Source organism: Trematomus bernacchii, unplaced genomic scaffold, assembly GCF_902827165.1.
Source record: "Trematomus bernacchii unplaced genomic scaffold, fTreBer1.1, whole genome shotgun sequence".
NCBI classification, from domain to species: domain Eukaryota; kingdom Metazoa; phylum Chordata; class Actinopteri; order Perciformes; family Nototheniidae; genus Trematomus; species Trematomus bernacchii.
The window spans coordinates 626,619-643,857 of NW_022987660.1; the positions used below are offsets into that span (position 1 = coordinate 626,619).

A 17,239-nucleotide genomic window follows, 5' to 3' on the forward strand; every position below is an offset into this window, starting at 1 on the left:
AAAAAAAAAAGGTCAAACGGCGAGATTAAAGTCAATTTTGGGGGAAAAAGTCAATTTTCGGGAAAAAGGTACATTTTTGGGGGAAAAAGTCAAACTTCAGGATTAAAGTCAATTTTGGGAAAAAAAATCTATTTTCTGGGGAAAAAAGTAAAATTGTAATTAAAAAAAAAAAGGCAATTTTTGGGGGAAAAAGTCAAACTGCGAGAAAAAGTAAAATTTTGGGGGAAAAGTAAAATGTGGGGAGAATAGTCACATTTTGGGAAAAATAGTCAAATAACAAAAAAAGTCAATTTTCAGGATTAAAGTCACATTTTGGGAAAAAAGTCTATTTTCTGGGGAAAAAGTAAAATTGTAATAAAAAAAAGGCAATTTTTGGGGGAAAAAGTCAAACTGTGAGAAAAAAGTAAAATTTGGGGGAAATAGTCAAAAAAAAAAAATAGTCAAATTTGAGGAAAAAAGTCAATTTTCAGGATTAAAGTCACATTTTGGGAAATAAGTCAAAGTGATGTTCAAAATGAAACTCCCACTGTACATTTAACATTTAATGTAACATTCTCTACTTTTTTAATGCTATTTTATTTCTATTTGAGATGTTTAAATTGTTTATTTCTACTCTTTTAGTTTCTCATGTTAATGCCTTGTTGTTCATGCTGCTGCAACGCAAACATTTCCCAAATTGGGTTTCAATAAAGTTCTTCTTCTCTTATCTCTTATCTTAAAATGCATGCATTCAGAATCTGTTATTTGGTATTTTGGTAAACCCCCAGCCTCAGAGACAGTTTCATCCCACAGGCCGTCAGACATGTAAACACCTGAGCTCCGTAAAGAACATCCATAACACTCATCGTGCTATTCATCTATAAATCAGATTCCATTGACTTTACAGACGCTTCTTGCACTATTTCTATTTTATTTGTATTTACTTGCACATCTCAAAACATTCTCTTGCACTATTCATTCATGTTGCTCTTTTGGAGGAGGACTTCAGATTCTCATTGACATATCTACACTGAAGCTGCTGAGCTCATGGTGAGAGAGACTTGAATGTAATCCTGTATTCTTAAACTGTGCAGATGGTCCTGATCCCTCAGTGGAGGAATGGAGAGATTCCAGCGGGTGTCTCATCAACTTCCCGGTTCCCTGCGTCCAGACGGCGCTCTGCAGCATCAGTGGGGAGGTACGCATCATATGTTTAACATAACTTGACTCAATCTAAGTGAGATCCTGGGTGAAATACTTCCCTCTGCTCTGCCTCTCAGGAACATCTGCTCGGGCTGACGGACAGATCCCACCTGTACGTCGGAGACACTGAGGTAACACCTTCAATCAATATGTTTATTATAAAAAAAGGGGCTGATGGGAAATATTTTTAATTCATGTTTTACTCATTTTCTCAGCTGGCATCCAATATTTCCTCTTTCGCCGTGTGCAACGACTTCCTGCTCATCACCACACACTCACACACCTGCCGCTGCCTCCACCTGAACACACTCACTGTCAAAGGTAGGACACACACACACACACACACACACACACACTCACACACTCACACACTCACACACTCACACACACACACACTCACACACTCACACACTCACACACACCTGCTGCTGCCTCCACCTGAACACACTCACTGTCAAAGGTAGGACACACACACACACACTCACACACACACACTCACACACACACACACACACACACACACACACAGACTCACACACTCACACACTCACACACTCACACACTCACACACACCTGCCGCTGCCTCCACCTGAACACACTCACTGTCAAAGGTAGGACACACACACACACACTCACAGACTCACACACTCACACACTCACACAATCACACACTCACACACACACACACACTCACACACCTGCCGCTGCCTCCACCTGAACACACTCACTGTCAAAGGTAGGACACACACACACACTCACACACTCACTGTCAAAGGTAGGACACACACACACACACACACACTCACTCTCACACACTCACTCTCACACACTCACACTCACACACACACACACACACACACACACACACACACACACACACACACACACACACACACACACACACACACACACACACACACAAGACAACATTAATCTGAACGACAGAGATGAGTTATTTCAACGCAATTTCCCGATTATTTGAGAAGGAATCCTTTTAGCTGGTTAAGTACATTCTTAGAATAAGTGAGAAATGGATGTAACTTCTGATTGACAGCCTTCACACTGGAGAAATAACAAACTGGAAATGCAATCATTATTAATATCTAATTCTTAACTGTGAATTGTTTTCATTTATTAACATTAGAAATGTTTTAGTCTCGCCAAACTTTTCCTGTTGAGATTCCTCGCTTTGGATAAAAGCGTCTAACAAGTGACTCAATGTAATGTACCTTTGTTATTCATGTTTTATCATCTTTGAAACGAGTGTTTTTAAATGCAGTTTTGTAATATGTTTCTTAATGTCTCTCATGTTTGTAAAGCGAGTTGCCTTGTGTTGAAAGATGCTGTATAAATAAACTTGCCTTGCCTTGAATCTTGAATCTTGAACCTTTGACCCCACAGGTCTGCAGGCGGCCCTGGTTTCAGACGGAGGGCAGAACGATCAGAACGATGAGACCCTGCGTCGCGTGGAGAGAGGATCCAGGATCGTCACGGTGGTGCCGCACGACACCAGAGTCATCCTGCAGGTGGGAGAGACGCACAGTGGCACACCTGTCTGATGGTGCATTCGTTGTCCGATGTGAGGGTCTAAGGCGTATTCTGTACGGACTCTAAAGCCCCCTGAGAGACATGTAGAATTTGTGATTTTGGGTTATATAAATATACTTTGATTGATAATAAAAATAATACATGTTATTTGTTTAGCGCTTTTCCTTTTAACATATGTTTGCAGCGTGTGATTGAGCATAGGGTCTTGTAACATGTATACAGGTATAGTGCTGTTTAAGCTAAAATAAGTGTATCCTTTGATATTCTGTTATTCTCTAGACAGAAACATGGACTTGACGCAAGTGTTCTGGCTCTTATCCTGTTGAACAACAATATAAGAATGTCTTCAATCAGCAGAGTGTCCGTGTTTCTATTTTGTTATATATTTGGTTATGTCTTGAGTGTCTAAAGTTTACGATCCACGACAATGATGTGTGTTTTCAAGCATGTCAGAGATCCAGCTGCAGGTTTGAGTGCTGATTGTCTGTGATGTTATTGTGTTGATGTTATTGTGTTGATGTTATTGTTGTTGTTTGTGTCCAGATGCCTCGGGGGAACCTGGAGACGGTTCATCATCGAGCGCTGCTGCTCGCTCAGCTCAGGAAGTGGCTCGACAGGTGAGCTTAACTTCATCAAATCACCTGCTGGTGTTTCACAAGATACATTAAAGGGGACCTATCATGCAAAATGCACTTTTGTACGTCTTTTATACATGAATATGTGTCCCCGGTGTTCCAGGGAACTCACCAAGTGTCAGAAAACACAACCCTCTCTATTTTCCTCCATACCCAAATCTCTAAAAAAGGGGCTGCAACGGATCTGATCAAAACTGATCCAGATTTGAACACTGTCCTGACGTCAGGACGGTGGCGCTACGGCTATTGGGCCAACTCCACCAATCAGGAGGAGACAGCCACGGCCATTGCCGTTCGAAAGCGCTGGAGACGCTGTAGTACATATGCCAGGCCTCTAGGTGGTGCTGTTCTCACTGAATCTGCCCAGAGCTAGAAATGGTCAAATTGAGCAAAATGAGGCATGGCTAAAATGCATGATCTGTTTGGTATTTTGAAAAAAGAAAAAGTATAAATATGCCTTATATAGGTATGGTCCTACACTATATTATTCAAATATAGCATGATAGGTCCACTTTAAGGAGGATCATGATTATATTGTTCTCCTGTTCTGGTGCTCCCTCTCCTGAAGTCAAAGGCAGCTTGATTGTCTATCTTTCAGTGTGTGTGTACAGAGAGATCGAAATACTGTTTCCCACAATCCTGAATACAAAAACAAATATATATAAAAATATGTATATCCTATATATACACATTCAACAGACACATTTATACACATGCACACATTAAGACATCAATAAAAGCACAACAATCAATATATTCAACATAACAGTCACTTCAATGTCTTTGTAGTGTGTTATATAGGTTTTAAGATAAGATGGAGCAGAGAGTTTTCTAGAACACTTTTAGTGCATGTAAATGGTCTGCAGACGCTAAAATGCCTGTGTTCTCTCCTAAGTGTTTAACATGTTGTTTCTCTCAGTTTAAGGTTTAAAGATGCGTTTGAGTGCATGAAGAAGCTGCGGATCAACATGAACCTCATCTACGATCACAACCCGAAGGTGCGTTGAATCGTATAAAGTGACTGTGAACGTGTTTTAATCTGTCCAGTTTATTAATATGCTAAAGCACGATATGATAAATAACGGGTCCATGCAGATAACAGTCTCAATGTTTACTGTCACTGTTGGGGAATCATTTGCCCTAGTGTCCTCCTTCACCCTCTGACGCAGATGCCCAGCCTTGAGCAGCCGTTATCTCCCATAAGGAGGGGCTGCCCTAGCAAGTTGTTGTTGTTACCAGTTTGTGACCGGGCAGCTCTCGCTCAGAGATAGTTATTGTTGTGGGACACCTGGAACACATCCTTCTCGGGGTGTAGATGACCCCGAGCCATAAGCGACAACAAATGTGATTCAGTGTCCTCAGCTGTTTCGTCTATCTATTGAAGAATGTTGATTATTACACTCTGAACTAGTTAAAACCTGGAGCTACAGGAGGGCTCTTCAGAATGGATTGTGGCATCTCAACCGTGTGGTCAGACCGTGGCCCGTGACCTGTCTTGTGAATTCTCCGGCCGAAGCTCCAAATAAACCGTCAGTGTTTGCCATCAAAGCTCCAGCTCTCCTCGTGTCTCTCTGAGTCCTGACTCCATCAAAGCTCCAGCTCTCCTCGTCTCTCTCTGAGTCCTGACTCCATCAAAGCTCCAGCTCTCCTCGTCTCTCTCTGAGTCCTGACTCCATCAAAGCTCCAGCTCTCCTCGTGTCTCTCTGAGTCCTGACTCCATCAAAGCTCCAGCTCTCCTCGTGTCTCTCTGAGTCCTGACTTCATCAAAGCTCCAGCTCTCCTCGTGTCTCTCTGAGTCCTGACTCCATCAAAGCTCCAGCTCTCCTCGTGTCTCTCTGAGTCCTGACTTCATCAAAGCTCCAGCTCTCCTCGTGTCTCTCTGAGTCCTGACTCCATCAAAGCTCCAGCTCTCCTCGTGTCTCTCTGAGTCCTGACTTCATCAAAGCTCCAGCTCTCCTCGTGTCTCTCTGAGTCCTGACTCCATCAAAGCTCCAGCTCTCCTCGTGTCTCTCTGAGTCCTGACTCCATCAAAGCTCCAGCTCTCCTCGTGTCTCTCTGAGTCCTGACTCCATCAGAGCTCCAGCTCTCCTCGTGTCTCTCTGAGTCCTGACTCCATCAAAGCTCCAGCTCTCCTCTCTCTGAGTCCTGACTCCATCAAAGCTCCAGCTCTCCTCGTGTCTCTCTGAGTCCTGTCTCCATCAAAGCTCCAGCTCTCCTCGTGTCTCTCTGAGTCCTGACTCCATCAAAGCTCCAGCTCTCCTCTCTCTGAGTCCTGACTCCATCAAAGCTCCAGCTCTCTTCGTGTCTCTCTGAGTCCTGACTCCATCAGAGCTCCAGCTCTCCTCGTGTCTCTCTGAGTCCTGACTCCATCAGAGCTCCAGCTCTCCTCGTGTCTCTCTGAGTCCTGACTCCATCAAAGCTCCAGCTCTCCTCGTGTCTCTCTGAGTCCTGACTCCTATTGCTTCAGAAGTTTCCCCCACTGTCCCCTTATTGCTAATGCAGGGGGTCCGCGGGGTCTTAAAACGTATTACAAGTTGTTAAATCAATTTAGCGAAAATGAAGGCTATTAAAAAGTATTAAACGGCATTTTCCAAGGTGTTACATTTTGTAGCTTGTTTTCAATAAGTATATAAATGGTCCAAAGAGGTTGTATTCTACAGTCTGCCTGAATGTAATCATTGCGTAGGTGTGTAGTGTGATTCTGTGTAGTTTATTTATGGCATCCCGTTGCATTTGACGTCATCTGAACAGGACATCGCACGCTCACTGCTTGATAGCGCGCGAAGGTCCGTTTACGCCGGTTGTTAAACAACATCGTTATGGGGAAATGCAAGTCTGCGTCCAAATGGTTGGAAGATAAGGAGGAAGGACAATCAATACTGTATATAGTCAATGTGAGGTAAAGTGTGTCGCCAAGGTAACCGGTTAGAACTCGAAGTGGCGATGAGGTCTTAAAATGTATGGAAAGGGTCCAAAGATCCAAAAATACTTAAAGTTCCAAAAATATTGTAAATTCCAAAAATACTTAAAGTTCCAAAAATACCGTAAATTCCAAAAATACTTAAAGTTCCAAAAATACTTAAAGTTCCAAAAATACTTAAAGTTCCAAATATACTTAAAGTTCCAAAAATACTGTAAATTCGAAAAATACTTAAAGTTCCAAAAATACTTAAAGTTCCAAAAATACTTATAGTTCCAAATATACTTAAAGTTCCAAAAATACTGTAAATTCGAAAAATACTTAAAGTTCCAAAAATACCGTAAATTCCAAAAATACTTAAAGTTCCAAAAATACTTAAAGTTCCAAAAATACCGTAAATTCCAAAAATACTTAAAGTTCAAAAAATACTTAAAGATCCAAAATACTTAAAGTTCCAAATATACCGCAAATGGTTAGAAGATAAGGAGGAAGGACAATCAATACTGTATGTAGTCAATGTGAGGTGAAGTGTGTCGCCAAGGTAACCGGTTAAAACTCCAAGTGGCGATGAGGTCTTAACATGTATGGCAAGGATCTTAAAAAAGGTCTTAAAAGGTTTTACATGTGACTTCAGGATTCCTGATAGACCCTGTAATGTTTACTCCTCCCTGTAACTGCAAGGCTATTTCACTGCAACTGGTGAAATGTTCTCAACTGTCTTCTAAATAAAGAGTTGTAAAAATAATAATAACGGGTCCTTTTTCTGCAGGTGTTCCTGGAAAACATCCAGACCTTCATCACTCAGCTGAACTCCATCAGCCACATCAACCTCTTCCTCACTGAGCTCAAGTCAGTCTCTCTTCACACCTTCATCATCTTCAGTTTGGGGTTTAAAAACTCCTAATTTTAACGGTTATTCTTCCCCCCCCCCACAGAGAGGAGGATACGACCGGCAGCATGTACCCCCGCCCCCCCGACATTAGCCCCGCCCCCCAACCCGTCTCCCTGCAGAAGAAGGTGGATGTCGTTTGTGATGCTTTACGCAGCGCCATGGAGGCGATGGATCCCAACAAGTCAGTGTTTTCACTCGTTATCGCGGGTATGGGTGTGAGGTAGCAGGGTTTAAAGGTCACCTCATGCTATTTTTAGGCAATAGCATAGGTCTCAGATATATTAAAAAAATATTTAAAAAAACATGTCCATCAAGTGTTTTGCTCAAAATACCAAACAGATCACCCGTTCTAGCCATGCCTCATATCCCTCTATTTCACTTCCTGTTTCAAAAGTGCTGATTCTGGGTATAAACAGGTCTCTCTTGAGAATGAGACCCTGTGTCTCAATGAGATTTTGAGAAGAAGGGGGGAGCTTATGGCGGCTAATGCGCGACCTGGCAGGATACTGGCCGTTTCTCAATCGCGAGGATGCTTGCTTGGTAGCACAGCCGAGCCGAGCATCTTGCTTCAGAAGCAAGGCAAGAATACTTCCTGCCATTCGGAAAACGAAGAGTGGAACAGGCTAGCAAGTGTGCAGGTGTGCGTCATATGAGAGGCCCCGCCTTACATCTTCCACCACAGATTTGGGCAAATTGGTCCATGCGCAAAGCATTGTGGGGATTTTAAGGAACGCGAAGTCTACCCATGTGCAGCCTCGAAATTTCCCCCAAACCAAGGACGCGGCCTCGGTGGAATTCCAAGTATGCTGGAGATTGGAACAATCCTTCGGCGGCACACGTAGCATTGAAATATTGGCCCAATATCCTCGCGATTGAGAAACGGCCTCTGTCTAAAATGCTGCGGTGATGAAACGCAAGGATTATTAGATCAAGGATTCTTTCTGAAACAGTATGGAGCTCAAAGGCTTTCTCTCTTGCCGGTTATACCACAAGGTGAGTTCCTTTTGATTTCCTGCTTCTTCACACACATGCTCTCCAGTACAGGTTAGCTCTGAGTGTTAGCGATGCTAATGTAACCACAGACCATATTACGTCCAAAAACAGTCGGGCATTGTTTCTGATAGCAACGTTTCTGATAATGCCGTGGGTCCACATTTCAGATATTACGTCATATCGGACGCAAATCTGGATCAGCTCCGTTGTTCCCCCGTTTTTAGAGATTTGGGTACGGAGGAAAAGAGAGAGGGTTTTATTTTCTGACGCTGCGTGAGTTCCCCGACACACCGGGGACACATGTTTAGGTAGAAAAGACATCAAAAAGTGCATTTTGCCTGATAGGTCCCCTTTAAAGATTTCCTATCATGCAAAATGCACTTTTTGGTGTCGGGGAACTCACGCAGCGTCAGAAAATAAAACCCTCTCTCTTTTCCTCCGTACCCAAATCTCTAAAAACGGGGCTACAACGGAGCTGATGCAGATTTGCTGCGTCATGACGACATTACTAAAATATGGGCTGGACCCAGAATCAGCACTTTAGTAACAGCTGAAACAGAGGGGTTTGACGCTCAAATGATCTGTTTGGTATTTTGAGCAAAACACTTCATAGACATGTTTTTGATATTTCTGAGACCTATAATATAAGCCTAGAAATAGCATAATAGGAGACCTTTAAGTGTCCTCACAGGTACAGGTGTGAGTGGTCGAAGCTGTGATGAACACACGCTGTTTTAGGTTCATATGAATGGTCATTCAAGCTATAACTTCTTATAAATGTAATGAACTTTTTATTAGATATTGCCAGCTTTTATCAACTGATTTGAATGAGAACAGATCTCTGGGAGCCTTGAGAAAAGGGTTAGTTTATTTATACAGCACATTTTCAGACACAAGATGTGGGTGCGGAGGAAAAGAGAGATGGTTTTATTTTCTGACACACCGGGGACACATAGTGATGTATAAGAGACATCAGAAAGAGCATTGTACATGATAGGAGACCTTTAGATCAGCTGTTGCTCCATTACGCCTCCAGTGTTCAAAGTCAGTCGTATATAACTGGGTGCAACACGCTCAGATAAAGCCGCTATGTGGACACGGACCCTGAACCCTTGAAACTTGACTCTGACTTCATTCATTCAGCTCTGCAGTGATCAGGCCCGGCATGTGATTAATGGTAGATGGATCAACAGTGGAATAAATCCTGTTCCCACTCAATCATCCAGGTTCTTCCTCTCCATCCTGACAACTCACGTGAAGAAGAGCGTCCCCGAGCTGGAGGTCGCTCTGCAGAAAGTCCACGAGCTGAGAGGTGAGCTGCAGGACGGTGTGATGTATTCCTTCATCTTCCTCACTGAGCAGGTGTTTGTACCTCCTCACCTCCTCACTGAGCAGGTGTTTGTACCTCCTCACCTCCTCACTGAGCAGGTGTTTGTACCTCCTCACCTCCTCACTGAGCAGGTGTTTGTACCTCCTCACCTCCTCACTGAGCAGGTGTTTGAACCTCCTCACCTCCTCACTGAGCAGGTGTTTGTACCTCCTCACTGAGCAGGTGTTTGTACCTCCTCACCTCCTCACTGAGCAGGTGTTTGAACCTCCTCACTGAGCAGGTGTTTGTACCTCCTCACCTCCTCACTGAGCAGGTGTTTGTACCTCCTCACCTCCTCACTGAGCAGGTGTTTGAACCTCCTCACTGAGCAGGTGTTTGAACCTCCTCACCTCCTCACTGAGCAGGTGTTTGTACCTCCTCAGTGAGCAGGTGTTTGCACCTCCTCACCTCCTCAGTGAGCAGGTGTTTGCACCTCCTCACCTCCTCACTGAGCAGGTGTTTGAACCTCCTCAGTGAGCAGGTGTTTGCACCTCCTCACCTCCTCACTGAGCAGGTATTTGAACCTCCTCAGTGAGCAGGTGTTTGAACCTCCTCACCTCCTCACTGAGCAGGTGTTTGCACCTCCTCACTGAGCAGGTATTTGAACCTCCTCAGTGAGCAGGTGTTTGAACCTCCTCACTCACTGAGCAGGTGTTTGAACCTCCTCACTGAGCAGGTGTGTGTACCTCCTCACCTCCTCACTGAGCAGGTATTTGAACCTCCTCACTGAGCAGGTGTTTGAACCTCCTCACTCACTGAGCAGGTGTTTGAACCTCCTCACTGAGCAGGTGTTTGAACCTCCTCACTGAGCAGGTGTTTGAACCTCCTCACTGAGCAGGTGTTTGAACCTCCTCACTGAGCAGGTGTGTGTACCTCCTCACCTCCTCACTGAGCAGGTGTTTGAACCTCCTCACCTCCTCACTGTGTGACTCTGTGTCTCTTTAGTGAACCCTCCAGCTGATCCTGGGTCTGTGAGCGCTGAAGAGGCTCTGAAGTACCTCCTCTTCCTCGTCAACGTCAACGACCTCTACGATCACTCGCTGGGAACGTACGACTTCGACCTGGTGCTCATGGTGGCCGAGAAATCACAGAAGGTTTGAGATAACCTACCGAGTAACAAAGTGCTTCAGGGCAGGAATACAAAAGATGGTTTTGGATATCAAACGGATCAGTTATTAAACCAGCCCTCATTTCCATTCACATGCCATCAGTGATGTGTAGGACCTGTGTACCTTAGAGCATCAAGAAGCTTTCAAGGAAACATCTTGTCCTCATTAATGTTAAAATTATGCAGCGAAAATTAAGACTGCTAGATGTCGGACAGATTTACTCAGAAATATTTAACGTACGCCACAAGATGCCTACAAAGTCACTGAGATCATCTTTGAGGAAGATTGCGGCGTAGTGGGACATTCAGTTTCCAGGTATCTACAGAATGCACCATGAGTTTATATATTTCATTTGAAACAAGATATGAAGGATATAAACGGGAAAGGGTTAGGGTCACATGGTGGCTTTTAGAAATGCATTTTTAACGTCTGCGTGGCCAAATGGTGGCGCTCATAATTTAAACGTGTTTATTATTGAGCCCCCCAGCTTGGACCTGTATGTTCAGACAGTGAGAGTCATTAAGCAGACTCGTACAGCAGCAGCTCCTCACAGATACAAACATCAACGTACATTCACAAAGATGCATTATTTGGATAAACTAATCACATAGTGGTAATCTAAATGCTTGGTTTCTCGCCTGAAAAGTCTTCTAACTTAGTCAGTTAGCTGAAAAAAGCTGGCGAAGCTATCAGAGTTACACAACATAAGACAATGTGAAAAGTGCCCTATCGTAAAGTGACATGCATTACCTAAGCTGTGATTGGTGGGTGTATTTTACATGACATGTTACTTGTAAGTCACTTTTATCCAAAGCGACTTACATACTCAATACTGTGGACAATCCCCACAGGAGCACTTTGGGGTGAAGTGTCTCAGGGACACAACGACATGCTGACTGCAGTGGGGATTGAACCTGTGACCCTGTGACCCCCCTGATCCGAACACCCACTGCGCCACACGCCTCGTGTATTTCCAGTGTGTTAATGTCCGCCCCCCCTCCCCCTCCCCTGCAGGACCCCAAAGAGTACCTTCCCTTCCTGAACATGCTGAAGAGTCTGGAGCCGAACTACCAGCGCTACAGCATCGATAAACACCTGAAGCGCTACAGGAAGGCTCTGCAGCACCTCAGCAGGGCGGGTCAGTGGTCTGTTTATCTATATCAGTGTTTATCAAACTGTTTCACACCAAGCACCACTTCAAACCAATACAAAAACACACACGGACCACCTAACTCCTACATCTAATATGTATATATGACGCAAATAGGGATGGGTATCGTTAAGGTTTTAATGGTACTGCTACTTCTATCGATACCGCTTATCGATCCGGTCTTTTAACGGTACTCTTATCGGTTCTTTTGGAGAGAGAAAAAAGGTAAACTAACTAAACAAATTGTGAACAAAACTAACATTGCTTTTTATTTAAATCAAAAGAAACAATGTTTTAATGGTATTAAATAATGTGATGACAGAACTGTAAACAGAATAGCTGAAACTTTAACTAAATAACTAACTCAGTTCCCTCTAATCATTAACCCATGTTTGTATCATTGAGTTAGCACCGTGTGTTGCTGCTAGCATACATAACACCTGACGTGGACGTTGTATTCATCTTGAATCTGTGCTGTCCTGTTTTTCATTCTCACCCTGTTGCTGTTAAACTACTGAATGTCCCCACGGGGGTCCATCTTATCTCATCTCCCCAAATATCCAAAACAAACGGCCTGCTCACCACTCCAACAGTAAATAACAAATGACAGCCTAATAATAACTTCTCTATATCGCCTCGCTCACACATTAAATCCATTCCCTTCATATGATATTTAAAATGCTCGTAGGTTCAACACCTCATGAAATGTAGATGTAGCACCTTTAGTCCTATCTCATACCAAGAACAGAGGCGCTAACATCGACCTGGGTTCGTAAAGTGGTATGCCGTGAATAACTCTGGGAAGAGTTTTTTTAGTTGAAGATTTTACAATTGTATTGCCAGCAGTGTTCAACAACATTTACATTAAATTGTGCCAACAATATGAAAAGGAATGAAAATAAAAAATAGAGCTCTTTAACACACAAATAGTCTCTTCCCTTTGATCGAGAGTGTGTGTGTGTGTGTGTGTGTGTGTGTGTGTGTGTGTGTGTGTGTGTGGCTGGCTGGCTGGCTGGCTGGCTGGCTGGCTGGCTGGCTGGCTGGCTGGCTGGCTGGCTGGCTGGCTGGCTGGCTGGCTGGCTGGCTGGCTGGCTGGCTGGCTGGCTGGCTGGCTGGCTGGCTGGCTGGCTGGCTGGCTGGCTGGCTGGCTGGCTGGCTGGCTGGCTGGCTGGCTGGCTGGCTGGCTGGCTGGCTGGCTGGCTGGCTGGCTGGCTGGCTGGCTGGCTGGCTGGCTGGCTGGCTGGCTGGCTGGCTGGCTGGCTGGCTGGCTGGCTGGCTGGCTGGCTGGCTGGCTGGCTGGCTGGCTGGCTGGCTGGCTGGCTCTCTGGCTCTGGCTGGCTCTCTGGCTCTCTGGCTCTCTGGCTCTCTGGCTCTCTGGCTCTCTGGCTCTCTGGCTCTCTGGCTCTCTGGCTCTCTGGCTCTCTGGCTCTCTGGGGCTCTCTGGCTCTCTGGCTCTCTGGCTCTCTGGCTCTCTGGGGCGCTCTGGCTCTCTGGCTCTCTGGGGCTCTCTGGCTCTCTGGCTCTCTGGCTCTCTGGCTCTCTCTCTGGCTCTCTGGCTCTCTGGCTCTCTGGCTCTCTGGCTCTCTGGCTCTCTCTGGCTCTCTGGCTCTCTGGCTCTCTGGCTCTCTGGCTCTCTGGCTCTCTGGCTCTCTGGCTCTCTGGCTCTCTGGCTCTCTGGCTCTCTGGCTCTCTGGCTCTCTGGCTCTCTGGCTCTCTGGCTCTCTGGCTCTCTGGCTCTCTGGCTCTCTGGCTCTCTGGCTCTTCTACCCGGGTAGAGCTAATAGTGTACTGGTTCTTATCTGGATCAGATCAGTGTGAATTCAGCAGGATTCTTCAAATCACGCGTCCTCTGTAGGCCACACCGCTTCCAACAACCGCTCACAGACTCTGGGCTTGGCTCGCCATCGATCCCAACTCAGATTGGATCTGGCTCGCTGACATCAATAAAAAACCAACCGGAGTTTCTACACTTATAAGACGCCACAGGCTGTCGTCTTCTAGTTGGGGTTCACACAGGGGTTCTTGCAGGTCAGAGTTTGTTAACTGATATAGTTGAGAGTACAAATAACACTTTTTAAATACTATTATGCACACTACACTAGGAGCTGCTCGACTTATGTCTCTGCGTCTTCAGGGTGTTCACAGGGGAAAGAGAGAGAGAGGGGGAGTGATTCGCTCCACTCATTACCCTGGGTGCTCCGTGCAGAAACAACATGTATTCATACATCTAAATGACATAAAGGGGTCTAGTAGCCCTATATTTCATATGGGTTACATAGACTACATTTATTACGGACAGACTCACAGATCGTTTTCTACTGAGAGAAATGCAAAATGCACCGCATGTAGTACGACACAAACCTCAAAACAAAATACAGTAAAACTTTGGTTGCAGACCGAGTTTAGCATGAAACATTAAACACAAGTTCATTATTTACACTGTTCCATCTACTTAGCATTGTTTACTCACTCATTGACTGCGTGTCTTGGTTGCCTCCTATACTAGTCACTTTGAAACAAAACACTTTGAATTTATAATTGATTTGATGTGATCTGTGTTTCAGGCGCAGAACATTTCCCAGAAGCCCTGCAGCTGGTGAAGGAGCAGAAACTGTACAGTGAAGCTCTGAGACTTTACTCTGCAGACCCTCCTCACTACAAGGTAACAGATCAGCTGATTATCATCCAGACGCATCACACACATGCTCAGGGTATCTTCAGAGATGATGTCTTAAAGGGGACCTATCATGCTAAATGCACTCTCTGATGTCTTCTCTACATCACCATGTGTCCCCGGTGTGTCCCCCGTGTGTCCCCGGTGTATCAGGAGACTCACTAAGTGTCCGAAAATAAACGGGCTTTACACCCACGGGCCAATCAGAAACGTTGCTGTCAGAAACAATGAGATGTGTTCTGGAAGTAATATGGTCTGTGTTTACATTAGCATGCTAACACTCAGAGCTAACCTGTACTGGAGAGAGTATGTGTGAAGAAGCAGGAAATCAAAAGGAACTCACCTTGTGGTAAACCTGAGAGAGAGAAAGAGTTTGAGCTCCATACTGTTTCAGAGAGAATCCTTGATGTGGTTTGGAACATGATATGCTACGGACCCAGAATCAGCACTTTAGTAACAGCTGAAATAGAGGGGGATGAGGCTAGAATGATCTGTTTGGTATTTTGAGCCAAACACTTCAGAGACATGTTTTTAATATATTTGTATATATCTGAGACTTATAATATATGCCTATAAATAGCATGATAGGAGACCTTTAATGTCCGTCAGCCGTTCTCCCCTTCTTCCCTCTGCTGCACCGTGCATGAGGGTTTTTAAAAATGTTTTATTAATATATCTTTCAACGCCTCTCCACAAGACTCTTGCTAACAGAATAGTGATGAATCTGATTTGTGTAGACATGGCCCTATAATATACCTTTAAGGAGATTCTGAGCCCTGATCTCTGTCTTGCAGGCTCTGAGCTGTGTGTACGCGGACCACTTGATGCAGAACCAGCAGATGGAGCAGGCTGGCTTGCTGCTCTGGAGATGTGGAGAACCAGCAGCCGCTCTGCAGGCGTTCGCCAGCGCCTCCTGCTGGAGGAACGCTGTGTGTGCAGCACAGCAGATCCCCCTGCCTCCTGACCAGATAGCACTGCTGGCACGAGACCTCGCAGGTAAACTAGAACACGGGTAGAGGGAACACGGTTAGAGGGAACACGGTTAGAGGGAACACGGGTAGAGGGAACACGGTTAGAGGGAACACGGGTAGAGGGAACACGGGTAGAGGGAACACGGGTAGAGGGAACACGGGTAGAGGGAACACGGGTAGAGGGAACACGGGTAGAGGGAACACGGTTAGAGGGAACACGGTTAGAGGGAACACGGGTAGAGGGAACACGGGTAGAGGGAACACGGGTAGAGGGAACACGGGTAGAGGGAACACGGGTAGAGGGAACACGGTTAGAGGGAACACGGTTAGAGGGAACACGGGTAGAGGGAACACGGTTAGAGGGAACACGGTTAGAGGGAACACGGGTAGACGGAACACGGTTAGAGGGAACACGGGTAGAGGGAACACGGGTAGAGGGAACACGGTTAGAGGGAACACGGTTAGAGGGAACACGGGTAGAGGGAACACGGGTAGAGGGAACACGGTTAGAGGGAACACGGGTAGAGGGAACACGGGTAGACGGAACACGGTTAGAGGGAACACGGTTAGAGGGAACACGGTTAGAGGGAACACGGTTAGAGGGAACACGGTTAGAGGGAACACGGTTAGAGGGAACACGGGTAGAGGGAACACGGGTAGAGGGAACACGGTAGAGGGAACACGGTTAGAGGGAACACGGGTTAGAGGGAACACGGGTAGAGGGAACACGGGTAGAGAGAACACGGGTAGAGGGAACACGGGTAGAGGGAACACGGGTAGAGGGAACACAGGTTCAACAAAAGCGCTTTACAGCATAAGTTGTAAAATGCTGAGTTAGCACCGTGTCTTACTGGATCTGCGTTTCTCGTCACGATCGGTTGTTCTACGTGAAGCCAAATGTAACGCAAGGCATTGTGGGACAGCATTATCTCCTTTCCTTTCCTAAATCAAGGTCCAGTGTTTCCTAAAGGACATGATAAAGGAAGCATTGAAGCTCCTTTCCTATCATCTAGAGCAGTGATTCTCAGCCGATGTGCTGTGAGATGTCGTCAGGTGTGCCGTGGGAAATTGTCCAATTCCACTTAAATCGGCCTAAAAAAAAAACATTTGCTGCAAATAATTTGCCATTGTTTATGGTCTGTGGCTGCAATGAAATACTCTTGAATGCCAGTGGGGGGCAGTAGGTAGCGCAGTAATGACCCTGTTCATTTAATACAGTAGAATTTAAAGGTGGGGTAGGTAAGTTTGAGAAACCGGCTCGAGATACACTTTTTGTTATATTCCATGGAATGCTCTTAACATCCCGATAGCAATGAATATCTGAAGTGCTTTGACAATAAATCCATAAATAAATATCATCTGTGGAAGCCGTGGTACTGTAAAAAGCACGACCAATCATCTGAGCCGGCCCGGCTAAAATAACTGGATGGCCTACCTGCCTGTCAGCCTTCCATCTGTGCACAAACTTATCTCGTGCCCTCATTGGTCATGTGCGCGTTCGTGTGTGTTGGAGGAGGGGCTCTGTAAGGAAGTGGCAGATTTTCTCCGGCTGTGTATTTTCAAATTCTTGCGATCTCGAGCTGGTTTCTCCAAAATTACCTACCCCACCTTTAAGCGATGCTTGGTGGAGGCTGCGCTAACGAGACAAACAGCGATGGATAAATACTACGGATAAATGCAGACTCTGAACTGACTCCTGGACAAAATCCTAAATATAAGTGGTGGTCAAAATATATAAAAGACGGGACTGTGTCGTTGTCATTTTAAAACGTTTTGGGTTGTTGTTGTTGTGCCGC

The 17,239-nt window shown here is 45.4% G+C and overlaps 1 protein-coding gene across 2 annotated transcripts in view; it reads left to right on the top strand.

Annotated features, from left to right (window-relative positions):
• elp1 (elongator complex protein 1) overlaps nucleotides 1-17,239 on the top strand; it is a 33,015-nt gene that overhangs the window by 10,975 nt on the left and 4,801 nt on the right. For both annotated transcript variants that reach the window (XM_034135422.1, XM_034135423.1), the window contains exons 15-27: nucleotides 1,074-1,177; nucleotides 1,260-1,313; nucleotides 1,398-1,503; nucleotides 2,584-2,708; nucleotides 3,274-3,347; nucleotides 4,285-4,363; nucleotides 7,055-7,134; nucleotides 7,221-7,358; nucleotides 9,397-9,482; nucleotides 10,485-10,633; nucleotides 11,663-11,786; nucleotides 14,363-14,460; nucleotides 15,267-15,468. In XM_034135422.1, coding sequence (XP_033991313.1) covers nucleotides 1,074-1,177; nucleotides 1,260-1,313; nucleotides 1,398-1,503; nucleotides 2,584-2,708; nucleotides 3,274-3,347; nucleotides 4,285-4,363; nucleotides 7,055-7,134; nucleotides 7,221-7,358; nucleotides 9,397-9,482; nucleotides 10,485-10,633; nucleotides 11,663-11,786; nucleotides 14,363-14,460; nucleotides 15,267-15,468 — 1,419 coding nt within the window. The remainder of the gene's footprint in view (nucleotides 1-1,073; nucleotides 1,178-1,259; nucleotides 1,314-1,397; nucleotides 1,504-2,583; nucleotides 2,709-3,273; nucleotides 3,348-4,284; nucleotides 4,364-7,054; nucleotides 7,135-7,220; nucleotides 7,359-9,396; nucleotides 9,483-10,484; nucleotides 10,634-11,662; nucleotides 11,787-14,362; nucleotides 14,461-15,266; nucleotides 15,469-17,239) is intronic.